The sequence below is a fragment of the Crinia signifera genome, chromosome 4 (genome assembly GCF_055691185.1).
Source record: "Crinia signifera chromosome 4, ASM5569118v1, whole genome shotgun sequence".
Taxonomy (NCBI): domain Eukaryota; kingdom Metazoa; phylum Chordata; class Amphibia; order Anura; family Myobatrachidae; genus Crinia; species Crinia signifera.
The window spans coordinates 143859778-143874980 of record NC_139220.1 but is presented as its reverse complement, the minus strand read 5'-3'; the positions used below and the strand labels follow the sequence as shown (position 1 = coordinate 143874980).

The following is a 15203-nucleotide window of genomic DNA, read 5'->3' as shown; positions in this document are numbered from 1 at the left end:
CCTCGGTATCCCTTGGAATAAGGGTGGGGGGTGTGGTTTTGTTGCTCTCCGGGTAGTGCACTACCAAATTTGTAGTTGGCAAGTTGCCGTCCTCGATGGTATTGGGGAGACGCTGGAGGATGATCTATTTCCCAAAGTTGGGGTCCTCACTAAGGTGCGCTGATCCCAAGGGTAATTGCTGTGGTGAATTTTTTCTCGCTGGAGGAAGATCTTTAAACCTTCTTAAATGAAGGGTCCTCACGATGATGCGGTACTGGATATCCACAGGGTACGGGTTGTAACTTCCCAGATGTAGTGGGGAATAAAGGTGGTGATCCGGAGGGTGGCAATGAAAGGGAGAGCTTCCAGGAGAGTACCAATATAAAACTGGATGGGGGGGAGGGAGGGCAGTAGGCAGAGTTGAAGATTCTTCCCAGTCCTTATTGATAAAAGCAAGTGCTGCCTAACATGTTTCGTCGTGGTCTCACGACTTTATCTAACCTTTGATAAAGTCGTGAGACCACGACGAAACATGTTAGGCAGCACTTGCTTTTATCAATAAGGACTGGGAAGAATCTTCAACTCTGCCTACTGCCCTCCCTCCCCCCCCATCCAGTTTTATATTGGTACTCTCCTGGAAGCTCTCCCTTTCATTGCCACCCTCCGGATCCCCACCTTTATTCCCCACTACATCTGGGAAGTTACAACCCGTACCCTGTGGATATCCAGTACCGCATCATCGTGAGGACCCTTCATTTAAGAAGGTTTAAAGATCTTCCTCCAGCGAGAAAAAATTCACCACAGCAATTACCCTTGGGATCAGCGCACCTTAGTGAGGACCCCAACTTTGGGAAATAGATCATCCTCCAGCGTCTCCCCAATACCATCGAGGACGGCAACTTGCCAACTACAAATTTGGTAGTGCACTACCCGGAGAGCAACAAAACCACACCCCCCACCCTTATTCCAAGGGATACCGAGGCAGCTACGCAGAGACATAAGTATTGTCTTCCTTGTTCTTTACTATTTAATATATGTTTTTTTGTCATTGACATTAATGTTATTATAAATTGGTTGTTTTTTTTAAATATTTTATATATAATAAAATTGTGATATCCAATTGATCCATCTAGCGCTCCACTCCCCCTTTTTTTCCACTTTTGAACCCAAGTGCGCATCAGTGGGACACATATCCTCCAGCAGCTGTGGGATGCTCAGATGACAGCATGGCTCCAGATACCGATGCCAACCTACCAGCACCTTATTGAGTCACTCCCAGCCCATATAGCTGCTGTCTGAGCTGCACATGGCGGTCATTCTGTCTATTAGCTGGTGGTCATAATAATGTGACTCGACTGTGTATTACTAGCGAGCAAGTTTTACATGTAGTTTAGACTGCTACTATTATTGAAAGTACAGAAGTCATTTGTTGCATGTGTCATGCATGCACACAAGCAGATATATCAGATAAATAGCTTTCACATTTGCTTCCAACAAAACCTGCCATGTGTTACAATTTCTGTGAAATCATTACGCCACAAAAGCACCAAGTGTCTTTAGTGATCAAAGAATTCATCTAACAAAGTGATCTGTTCCTATTGCCTGCAGATATTTTTAATTGCCTTTCTGTAATTAGCAAGCTATAGATTTTAAAGTTGGCTAGATCAAATACATAAAGTAACTTTAGATCTCTGTCTGGAATTCTGGTGGCAGTGCAGAGGAACAGATGATAACCCCCCTCCCCTCCTTATTCCGTCAGCAATAACATTAAAACCACTGAAGCATTAATTATCTAGTTACAATAGCACCTGTCATGGGGTGGGGTGTATTGGTATGCATGTGAAAATGAAAATGGGCAAGTGTTGGGCTCTGAGCCACATGCAGAGCCGCCAACAGTGGCCTATCGGATGGGTACAGAGAAGGATGTGACCAAATCTGGGGAGATGTCACTATGCCCTGGCCGATGCCCCCTTTTACCACACAGAAAGGAGGGCATCAGCAGCTGCACAGAGGCGGACTTATATCCCCCTCATCAGTGCCTGCAAGCTTAAAAGCACTGTTTATTATTGTAAGTGCTGAGTTCTGCTATTATACTTTATATTGGTAACAACCCCTACTGAGTGCTGATGATGGAGCAGCACCTCTAGATGAACCCCCCTGTTAGTTGGAGTACAAAGAAATATTAGTGTAACACCTGATGAAGTCTGTAGGACTGTGTGATAGGTGGTTGGAAAAGTGTGGACCTGATGTACTATTTACTTATGAACTGTGGAGACTAGCGATAGAGTTTGGAAGCATCTGCCTGCCTGGGTTCCCTATGTTAGCAAGGGTCCTAGAGAAGAAATTTGAAAGAATTCCAGAGGATCACCAGGTGGACTGGACCGGATGTCTGTAAAACTGCCGAACTGGTAATTATACTGGAAATTAAGAATTACCAGAGAGACTAGACCAGATAACTTGGAGAACTGAAGATAGTCCTGGAACTGGAGAATTTACCAGGTGGGCTGGATAACTTGGAGAACTGAATATAGTATGGTAACATGAGTATTGAGTGCTAACTCTCTGAATGGGTAAGCCACCACCGGCACATGACACACACACACATATACTCAGTGCCTAACCACAAAGCAGGTGGGTAAGATGAACATGATTCAATATAAAAGGTACAATAGCAATCAAGTGTCTTATCTTATGACCCACTATATAAATGCAGGGCTCAGCTGTAATGTTTCAGAGGAGCAACAATCAGAAACTATGTAAAGTGGGTAATGGGTATAATATTATTTAATTTAGGCATACATTCCAATCCCCTAAATTTGAAGGGACAGTTCCACTTTTCCATGTCCCACAGTGTGGGGGAGGTTGGGAGGCCTGTCTCCTTCTGCACTTCTTAGCAGATCTGGTGGTGAACATGCATGAGACATCTGTTCATCTTCGAGAGGAACTGGAAGCATAGCCAGCAGCTTGAAAAGTGGAAAGGAGGATGTGAAAATGATTCCAAATGGAAAGAGGGGCATGATTTGCAGGTACAGGGTTTCCAACTAGGTCTTGAACTATTGCCTTGTTAGACACACTTCTTCTGCACACTTCACACCTTAGATGCTGGGAGATATTCATTAGGGAAACCATCCTCTTACTCAGACTCTGTTTTATGTACAAATGTATATTATGTATTGTGGCAAACAGAGTAATAAATCATGTCCATACAGGTCTTGCTGAACCAATGTTCTAACATTTTTGAGATCTCAGGATGTTAAAGTCAGCATGAGCCTCTGGTTTCAGCCATCACACCAACAAATATATTCCCCTGACACTAAGGGGTGTATTCAATGCGGACAGAGAGGGGGTTTTAATGGCGAGGATGACTTGTTTTCATCGCCGAAAACCGGCCATCCTCGCTGTTTAAACCCCGTAAACAGGGGAGAGAGAGGGGATGTCAGGGATAGAGGGGGTTGAGAAAGATGGGGAAAGAGAGGGGTCGGAGATAGGGAGAAATGGAAAGAGAGCAAGATAGTGTCAGGGATAGAGAGATGGGGTAAGAGGGAGGGCGTAAGAGATATAGAGAGGGAGGGAGAGAGAGAGGCGTGGGACGGGGGGGGTTTGGTAGAGAGAGAGAGGGGGGTTGGGTTGATTGAGGCATATGAGATGGGGGGATAATGGCGAAAAAGAGAAACGGGTGAGAGGGTCAAGCAGATAGAGGAGTGAGGGACAGTGTGTGTGGGGGGCATAGAAGGGGGGGGGGGTGAGGGTCAGGCATGTACCACTGGAAGGGGGGCCAGCAATGAGGAATATACTTCTGCAGCCCTCCTTTTAGCGACACCACTGGATGCAGAGTTGCAGTCAGTAGCAAAACTCCCTGTATCTCTTGTGTCTGTGTGCCTTTAGCCCTCCTAACTGGGCTCTGACTAGGCAGCATACAAAGCATCATTTATTTTTGGCGCGGTGGCTGGAGGGGGCATCTGGTACTGAGATCAGCAGAAACAGGTGGGGGACAATGGAGCAGTTGCCCTTTTCAGGCTGGACCCTGGTGGCAACTGACTTCCATTGTCCGTGGCAGTTCCATCCTGGGAGTAGGGTATGTGGGAGGCAGGGATACGCTACTGTTGGTGAGGCAGGTATGTGCTGCTGTAAGTGAAGGAGGGACATGCTACTGTCAGTGAAGCAGGCATGTGCTGCTGTCAGTGGGGCAGGGATTTTGCTGTCAGTGGGGCAGGGATTTGCTGCCTCACTATAGTCATTGTAAGTAGTGCCTTTGTGAGTGCTTTACAGTTGTGGTGTGATTGTGCTGTGGCTCTGTGATGAGGTTTCGGTGTAAAACAAAAAGCATTAAGACATGTGTAATGATTTTAAGAGTACCAGAAGTTATGATTAAAATGTTCTACATTTTAGGTAATTATACATATTTTAAAGGGATACGGTCACTGGGTCACCAAGCATTAGGTCTACAAGCATTAGATCGACACCACTAGGTTGACATGCATTAAGGTCGACTTTACTGAAGGTCGACATGGGTTAGGTCTACAGGGTCATAAGGTAGACATGGGGAAAGTGGACAGGATCATAAGGTTGACATGGGGTTTTTAACTGTATTTTGAACTATGTGCTGACAGGCGGTATTTCATGCCCTAGCATCCACTGGGGCAATGGTTAGCATTACTGCCTCACAGTACTGAGGTCACCATGGCCCTAACTGTGTGGAGTTTGTATATTCTCCCCATTCTTGCGTGGGTTTCCTCCGGGTACTCCGGTTTCCTCCCACATTCCAAAAATATACTGGTAGGTTAATTGGCTGCCAACAAATGAACCCTTGAATGTCTGTGTGTGTGTGTACATGTGGTAGGAAATATAGACTGTAAGCTCCACTGGGGCAGGGACTGATGTGAATGTTCAAATATTATCTGTAAAGTGCTGCAGAATATCTGTACGCTATATAAGTAACTGAAATAAATAAACAAAAATAGGGTGTGGTGGGAGAATAAAAAAGTGTGCCAAGCATGGCGGTGCTACGTTTCAGTGTCCATGTTGACATTCAGGTAAAAAAAGTTAAAAACCCCATATCGACCTTATGACCCTGTGGACCTTCCCCATGTTGGCCTTATGACCCTGCCAACCTAACCCATGTTGACCTTCCTGCATGTCGACCTAATGCTTGTCTACCCAATGATCCCATTCCATTTTAAAATGAAAGCTCTACAAATACAAAAAATAATTAGTTTGCAGCTTGCTTGCACATTACTTTAATGATAAATGCCCGAACCAGCAAGTCAGTATTTTTCTACATTCCCAAACTGTCCAAAAATGCATGTAGCTATTACAAAGTGACAACACTTTGATTTTATTGGGTATTTCCTATTGTCAATGATCTCATGAGTTCGAGTCTTCATCACTTTGCATCGATCCAGAGTCATTCAAAAGTGCTCTCTGCACCATAGGGTTCTGGACATTTTTGTGTTAAGTCTGGCTTTTTTCTGCCTGAAAAGGGTGCGAGTTTGGAGGCACATAGCACCCTGCACATACAACAGGATTAACCCCTATAAAAGACACCTATATATATATATCATAGCACAGCCATAGTATATACAATAACAACCTTTTGCAAATGTGTGGTTTGTGTGTTTTTAATATGGCATTTTAGTTTAAAAATAAAATACGTAAAAGCATCTAATTGAGTAATCACATTTAGAAAGCCAACTACGGTCCAGAAATGATTAACAAACTTCACTTATAATATGATCAATCATCAATACATAATTTAAGAAACCTTAAAAAGCATGTTATTAATTAACAAAAACAGACTCACAAGTAATTGTAACTAATATGAAATGCGATCTGTCTGTACCTGTGCAGGAATAGTCGTCAATTTTGATGTAGCCCGTTTGGCAAATGCACATGAAAGATCCTGGTGTATTCACACACAGTGTGTTCTCCCGGCAGTAATGGCGACCTTCGGCACACTCATCAATATCTGGTAATTTGATAGACAGTAAAACATAGCATTAAGCTTACAGCTATTCCTTTCATCCATAAACTTAACATCTAGAATATGGTTCTTTCAACACAAAACAACTTTGGTTACATGGCAATAGGCCAGATGTATCAAGCTTCAAAAATGATAAAGTGGAGAGTGATAAACAGCCAGCCAATCAGCTCCTACCTATCCTTTTTTTAAACACAGCCTGTGACATGGCAGATAGGAGCTTATTGGCTGGCTGTTTTTTCACTCTTCATTTTATCACTTTATGAAGCTTAATTCAGATGGAGCCAATCTTGGAAGCTCCTGGTGCGGTAAGCATGTGAGACGCTTGTGTGTCCACAATCGCTGGCGCGGGAACTGGCGATTTGCCAGCAACAATGAAAACAGCTGTACATCTGGCCCAGTGTTTGTTATGAACCAGGTTTTGGTTTTATTCTAGATAATTGATGTTAAGAATCCACTTTGACAATGTTTCATGTAAGACAAAGACAACTTAGAAAATAGAGTTTTTTTTTTTATTATTTCATTTATTGAAAGAAAAAGTAATCCAACACCAAGTGGCACATTTTATTTTTCATTTACAAGATCATGGGCACTCAGCCAACTTTAAAATATACTGTCTGAGTTAATTTTGGTCTCCTTTCCAGGACATGTATTCTTAATGTTACAACTAAAATTGCACATGTTGAAAAAATATATATAACCGCGCTAGGTTTCAGCAGCTCCTTTGTAATGGATTTGATTTATATATAAAGAAAGGGAGCGCTTGTGGTACAATAGAATAACAATGATGTGCTTGCCTGTAAAAAAAAGGGGGGGGGAGGTAAATGGGGAAGGGAGAGTGAGTATGTTAAACTTTGGCTTTAAAAATTTATCCAAAATACCCAAATATCTTAATAGGTGCAGTTTGGAGCAGAGAAATAAAAAATGCAGAACATGATAGAAACTTCTAAATATATCTAAATAAAATGGTAGTGGACAAGTGGACTAGCCTCCTACCAGAGGTGGTAGAGGCTAATACAGTAAGAAAATGACTAGATTGACCAAGTGGTTCTTATCTGCATCTACAGTATATAACCAGATCAAGATTCCAATGTTGTACACAAGGCGGCACCAAATATTAAAGGTATGTAAAGGTATAAAACTGCCTAATTGTAATAACTGATAATATTTTTGGGAAGGGAGAAGGAGCTGATCTTGAATATCAGAGAAAGAGTAAAATGTGTGCAATGGGGTAATATCAGATAGAAAAATGGACAAAACTAATCCAAAAGGTAGAATACATATGTTCATAGCCAGGAGAGAAAAGCTTGGGTTGTTCCACAATGGATGGAGGGATAAGACAACAGAGAGGAGACTTTTGTAGTGCAATCCCGAATGGCTGTAGGAAAAGGAATAGTTGAAAGATCTTGAATAGAGGGGTGGCACTGAGAGTGTGGGATCAATAATATAGAAGAAACAAAACTACATGTAGCAGGTCATATTTGAGTTGAACCCAACATAGAGAGAGAACTTTTCAAGTACCAGGCACCCCTTGGACACCCGAACCCCCCACCCTTTTTGATATATTTATCCTAGGTATCTTCACATAAGTTTTTAATGTACATCAAGGAAGGCCATACAGGATATGTGAACTGAAAGCACTTGAAACACATAAAAGAGTGTTAGGAGAATATTCATGTGAAGGGCATTAGCTCTACCAGTCAATGAGATAAAATAAGACCGTGGTGATGAAGAGCCCTATTTGCCTAATACAGTTGGGAGTATCGCTTAGTGAGGAACACTCTGAGATACTTAAGGCTGATCTGTTTCCAGTTACATTTAAAGTTTTGCAATAACAATGATTTGAGAGAAAGAGAGCCAGAGAAGTACAGGTCCAAAACTTTAAAATTGGAATGCTCACCCATATTGTAGCAAATTTTTAATAAGATCAGGAGGTGAGGTGAGAAGGTTTGTACCCAGAGACACCCAGCTAAACTCCACAGATATCAAAGTTGCTGTTGGTTTTAGTGGCCAAAGCATAATCATAAGTGCAAATATGTAAGGTGACAAGGGACATCCCTGTCTGATTCAATTTTGAATTGAGAAAGGTTGCAACACCAAACCATCGATGAGACTACAGGCCAATGGAGTACAATAAATACTTAACACCCCATTAAGAAGCATACTGAGAACACATACATTAGTGAAGTAGTTTATAAACCTTAGATGTGAAGAGACCTTCTCAAACACCTTATCTGCATCAAGGCCACCATCAGTGAGTATACACAGAGTCAGATTACTGTGACCTGGAATAACTCCCACCTACTTAGGGTAATTGTTGTAACAGTTTGAGTACAGAATTTAAGAGGGAGATTTGGAAATACTACATTTTCAGGCCTGGGGCTTGCAAAGGGAGTGTCAGCAAGAATAGCATTGAAAAGGCCTCATAGGAATTGGACTAAAACTTTTCAATTTAAAAATAAAATAGCTGTTTGCCCATTGGGACCCGGAGAAGAAGTATTCTTAAGAGATTTGATGAAAGCATCAGCTTCTTCTCAATATATTGTTTTGCTAAGAGCAGCACTATGCGAATCAGAGAAAAAGCAGAGTACAAGATTAAATAAATTCATTTATTTTATGCCCTATAGAAGAGCTAGATACATTGAATGGGTTGTCCTAAGAGTTTCTGATAGAATTCTTGGACTCAGCATCTAATACATGTTATATCATATGTCAGCTTACTTTGGGCATCCTTATGTGCAGAAATATTATTTGGGCCCATCTCCTCTGCCCCAACCCAAGTTCACAATATGCAACACGGCAGTGTGTGACAGGGAGAGAAAAAAAGTGAGGTAAAGTATTACAGAGCAAAACAGTTGGTGACAGTAAGTGGGTGACACCCTGGAGGAGTCTCATCCCACAGAGATCTCCCGACAATAGTGTTGGTGACTCACAAAGCCACAATCCTTAGATTGATGAGCTCACCCTTAAGTAGTCTTGCACTCCTGCTACAGCAATAAAATGACTGTGGATTGTGGCTTTGTGAGTTAACAAAACTATTGTCGGGAGATGTCTGAGAGGTCTGGGTACAAACAGGGATGGAGATAGACACTGCCATATGATCAGACCAAGATGCAGGGGAGCAAGAAAGACCAGAGAGCTGAAAAACTGAGGGAAAAACAAAATCAATTCTCAAGTGATAATGTCAAAGAAAAAATATGTATACATATGCTTGCAGGGATAGAGAAGTCTCCTGGCATTGAAAAAACCCACAAAAAATATAAAAAAGTGAGAGACCATAGTGGCAAGACTTTTTCCTTCTCCAATTGTGAAAGGGCTAGGTTTAACATTTTGGGAGCGATTCCAAATAATTTGTGGGATAGTTTTTAAATTGTTTATTATGAGGACATATCCTAGCTGTGAAAAAAATTGTGGATGCGGCTAATCTAAAAGTGAACTGTGGATTCCGATATATGAACTGTGTTTTTATAAAGGCTCATTTTTATAGAATAAAGAAAATATTAGATTTTTTTATTGGTGCAATATGCAGAAGTAAATATATACTTTTTTCAGTCACCTAATAAGATTGGTATTACAGAAAGTGAACATTCAGTGAATTTCCTGTTCATTTGTATGGACTTGCAAAAGTTTAGCAAATACAATGTTTTATGAACACTGAGGGTCCGCATAAATCGGTTCTGTTGTATTATGAATGACCCTCTCCGCATCACTACTGGGGACATGATATGTAACTGGCACTACTGGGGACATCTGTAACTGGCACTACTTGGGATATGATATGTAATTGGCACTAAATCTGTGCAAAAAAATGACCACTTAGGATTCAAATTCAGTGTCTGAGATTGTACACAAACTTATGTAGGCAACACATCACAAAGATTTGGCCTCAAAACACCCAATTTAGATACAATCTCGACCAATTATATGTTAATTGGCCATGTTTTGGGCCATTTCAGATCTGATTCCGATCCGATGCGCAGCCCCGCGGGTCATTTGTTAATTTCATAGATCCTACCTGCAGCAGGTAGGATCTGGAAAAAAAACATTCTGCTGGGTACAGGTTGAGATCGGATTCAGATCATGTGCAGGTTGTGAGCAGATCGTGTGCTCCAACAGTCCATCATACGATCGTCTTACGATTTGCTCACGACCTGCATCGTTCTTATGTGCACCAGGCATTAGTTTCATGTTTGGAAACCTTGTTTCGTGCACAAATACTATATTATTGTGTGCATTTCATGTGTTTGTACAACATAAAGGCAAGATACCTCATTGAAATATAAAAATATTCCGAAATACAGAATAATCAATTATCCAATATATCTATATATCTATATCTATCTATATATATATATATATATATATATATATATATATATATATATATATATATATATATATAGATAGATAGATAGATAGATAGATAGAGATATATATATATATATATATATATATATAATCACATATAAAAAGATGGCACACGGGACACTTAGCAGAAGTGTAAAAAAAAAGTGTTCAACTTAGACATCCTCATACTTTATAATGACATGACTTTGATTTGATAAGAAGTGTGCAAACAAATCAAATATATAAATAAATATATATATATATATATATATATATAAGCTGAGTGACATCACAAAAGCTGTTTATTATATTAGTCCTCAGATCTTGCTTTCAATACATCACTGAAATGTATCTAGCAACAACATTTTAAAAGCAACCATTTCCTATTTCTTTTAAAGTCTTTCCTAAATAAGGGATTTTTTTTTTCTTGATGTCAAGGCTTGAATGCGTTTATGCCCCTTAAATATCGAAAGCATAGCTATTAGTATGCATTTATAGCAGCTGGGTGTCTTTACCTATTTCCATGTCATCTAAACATCAAGCAGCGATATCCAGATATATAACTAAATTTACACTGGCTGCTTATGTTTGACCTACACAGCTTGTCACCACTTAACGTGTTACATGTTTTTTTTAATGCACGCTAGCTGGGTTTTTTAAAACTAGTTTTACAAGGTTACTTCTTATTCATGCTAGAAGAAAATGAACTGTGCACGAAATTTTTTTAGTTTAGATGGTTTACATAATTTTCATATAGTTTCCTGGGCCCTTATTCTGATCGGTGCGGCCGGATCCGAATATGCGGCCAGGACCGTGCGTGCGAAACCCCGCCTTCCATACGGATCGCCAACTCCGTCCGTACGCGGTAAGAAGCTGGCCGAACGGACCGCATGTGTATTTTTCACGGAATACGCCTCCTCCATCTCAGGGAACCTCCCCCATCATTCGATGGTCGCAGACCATCGAATGCAGGACCGAGTGGTCCACCAGCTCCCGCAACCTCAGACCACACGGACATTTTTCCGTTCAAAAGCAGGGATCTGGGTGGGCAGCTGACATCCGGCGATGTCACATGTCCGCCCCCTACACGTGCGTCACGGCTGCATTACCATACGTACGCCCAGCGTTTTCATGGGAACGCCCATGAAACGCGGGGCGTACGCATATAGTAATGAGCCCAAATAGCCCTTCACGCCCCTCTCCACCCCCTGTTCGGAGTGTTCACATTTCATGCGGGATTTGGCCGTACGCCCCGCTCGCACATGCGCAGAGACGCCTCTGCACATGCGCAGACACAAAACATCGGCGGCACGAACGCATGCGGATATTACCGCACCGATCAGAATAAGGGCCCTGGTGAGCATGATGAAGCATAGAACTCTTTACTCTGGATAGAGAATATGCATGTGCATAGTATGCAAATTAGTATGGATCTGAAAGCCCTGTTGCCTGGTAACAGTTATTTGTTAGTAATCATCAATTTGGCTGGAGAGAATGTATGAAGCATCTTTCATCTTTAAATTATATAATCTAGATCAGTGGTTCTCAACCTCGGTCCTCAGGGACCCCCAGACTTCCAGGTCTACACATAGAATTACAAGTGAAGTAATTAGCTCCACCTTTTAATCTTTTAAAATGTATCAGTGAATAATGAGTCCACCTGTGCACCTACTGACTGACCTGGAAAACATGAACTGTTGGGGGTACTTGCGGACTAAGGTTGAGAACCACTGATTTAGCTCACCACGGACTGGTAAATTGCAGGTGTTTCCCTATGTTGGGGGTAGGGCCTAATGACAAGACCATTCAGCTCCACCCCCTAAATTGACCTAGGGGTGTATTGGGCATATTTTATAATGAAGGAACTTACAGAGTTGGGTCCCATGAAGACAAGGCTGTTTAAAATGCTTTGATCAAAATCCCTATACTTTCAAATTCTTAACTACACACACACACACACACACACACACACACACACACACACACACACACACACACACACACACACACACACACACACACACACACACACACACACACATATAATGTATATCTTAGTTAACACATTAACACATTTTACTAATATGGGGTGAAATGTAATAGGGTAAGAGATTTGGTAAAAAAAAAAAAAAAAACGGCAATCATTTACACAGCAAAATCAATCTGTTTTTCCAGTGTAAATGATTACCGCTTTTAAAAAAACTGGAAAATTCTTGCCAAATCTCTCACTTTCCGTTTCTCTCACCCTATTACATTTCACCCATAGTATCTATTATTCTGCACCTTTTCAAGAAACAGCTTATATTACACCTTTATGTTAGTCTTTAATATATATATAGATTTACAGCCAAAACTCAAAATAATGACTCCCACGGCATGTCTCCGCTATCAGAGTGTTCATTTTATTATAGTTTTCATAAAGATTCTGGAACTACAAAATAATAAGCTGACAGACAATGCAATCCTCACTCATTTTCCACTGTAACAGGAAAGAAAATATGTCATGCTTCACTCTGAATGTTCCCTGTTCCCATCATTATCCAACTTCTAGGCAGTTGCCATGGAAGTCTTTTTTCCCCAGAACAATTTAAAATGTATGATCAACGGAGTCATATTTCTCTATTGTTACATAGGCTTAAGTTCACACTATTAATGCAACTGTTCCTGGTGTCTAGTACTTGCATCATTTCAGGACTGAATATATTTCTAATTAAAGCAAGAAATCTAAAAGATGAAATAAAAAGGAGAGCAGCATTTAACTAACAATTAGTATTTATCTACCCTGGTTAGATTCTGTCACAGCACGTAGCGTAATATCCATGAAGAATAAGATATTTCTATTCAGTCCATTTTCAGTACATATGGAAACAGTTCTTGGGTAATTAGATTCATAGTCAGGTGTATGATTAGAAGTGTTGTAAAAAGGAGAATTGAAGTGATATTCACATTTCAACTACAATTTATGCAGACATGCTGGAGTTCTTGAAAGCATACAGTAGAATACAGTTATATTAAGAAAAATATGGAAAGAACCATGGCAGGCATATACAACAATAGTCACACATATAGGGCAAAGTGTGAGAATCAGAAAGTAAGAGATTGTGAGAAATTTCCCATTTTTTAAAGCGGCAATCATTTACATGGCAAAGGGTGTGTCTGTCCCAGACTGCTTCTGTTATGCCAGGGACAGATACAATGCGAGATAATTAATTCAAAACACCTGCAGAAGAGTTCCTGAGCCTTTACATGGTCTCTCAGTCTGGTTCAGTAGAATTTACAATCCTGGGGAAGACTGCTGACCTGACAGTTGTGCAGAAAACCATCATTGACACCCTCCACAAGGAGGGAAGGCCTCAAAAGGAAATGCAAAAGAAGTTGGATGTTCTCAAAGTGCTGTATCAAAGCACATTAATAGAGAATTTAGTGGAAGGTAAAAGTGTGGAAAAAAACAACAACGGTGCACAAGCAGCAGGGATGACCACAGCCTGGGGAGGATTGTCAGGACAGATTGTTAGAACACTTCATGCTTCCTTCAGCAGACAATTCTTATGGAGAGGCTGACTTCATTTTCCAGCAGGACTTGGCACCTGCCCACACTGCCAAAAGTACCAAATCCTGGTTCAATGACTGTGGGGTTACTGTGCTGGATTGGCCAGCAAGCTTGTCTGACCTGAACCCCATAGAAAATCTGTGGGGCATTGCCAAGAGAAAGATGAGAGGCATGAGACCGAACAATACAGAAGAGCTGAAGGACGCAATTGAAGCATCCTGGTCTTCCATAACACCTCAGCCACAGGCTGATAGCATCCATGCCATGCCGCATTAAGGCAGTATTTCATGCAAAATGGGCCCAAACCAAGTACTGAGGACATACGCATGATTATACTTTTCAGAAGGGCTGACATTTCTGTAATTCAATTATTTTTTTATTGATTTCATGTAATATTCTAATTTTCTGAGATTTTGAATTTGTGGTTTTCATACACTGTAAGCCGTAATCATCAAAATGATAACAAATAAAGGCTTGAAATATGTCAATTTGCATGTACTGAGTCTATATAATATATTAGTTTCATCTTTTAAGTTGAATTACTTAAATCAATGAACTTTTCACAATATTCAAATGTTTCAAGTTTCACCTGTATACTGTCAGTTCAGAACTGATGCTCCTACAGTACTGTATGAATTCAAATGAAGAGACACATTAAAAAGTGTACGGAAAGGTGAAATCAGATCAGTATCCCCAATTTTTACTACAGACATAGAAATGCCAAGGTCAGCATGCTCAAAAGTCCATCCCAGCAACCTTAGTGCACATTGGATAAGCTAAACTTAGCAGTATAGTAGCAGCAGTACACAGTATACTACAACCATGTTAAACTTGAATCTTCCATGGGGCCACATGAAAGAAAATTTAATTTTAGAGGGCCAGATTCAGGAACAGGGTAGTAACTAAAACCTAGGGTGACCAACTCATCCCTTTAATCCGGGACACATATTAATTACACAGGTTCTGTGGCTGGCTTTCACTTGGTTTTAAACTGACACAACTCAAGACTCCATTTCACCTGGTTTTAAACTGCCACAGAACCTGTGTAATTAATATGTGTCCCGGATTAAAGGGATGAGTTGGTAACCCTACCAAAACCGCACTTTCAATCCACTTTAATAAATAGCAACTAATATGACTCAGAGCCCATAACTCCCCCTTATTTCTGCCCAGTTTCCCCCAATGCCTTAATATTCTTCCCAGAGCCCCCTCTTGTTTTTATATCTGTAAGAGCATTAAAGGCAGCCCCTCATGCCAATATGTCTGTAGCACCTTGTTACCTTCAGCTGCATGAGGGAGGGGAACTACAGTAGGCTCACACTCAGTCACACTTGTCTCTACATCTAACGC

General features: G+C 40.8%; 1 protein-coding gene across 2 annotated transcripts in view; it reads right to left on the bottom strand.

Moving 5' to 3' along the window:
- NELL2 (neural EGFL like 2) overlaps positions 1 to 15203 on the bottom strand; it is a 235310-nt gene that overhangs the window by 90114 nt on the left and 129993 nt on the right. For both annotated transcript variants that reach the window (XM_083182657.1, XM_083182659.1), the window contains one exon: positions 5819 to 5944. In XM_083182657.1, the coding sequence (XP_083038783.1) occupies positions 5819 to 5944 (126 nt within the window). The remainder of the gene's footprint in view (positions 1 to 5818; positions 5945 to 15203) is intronic.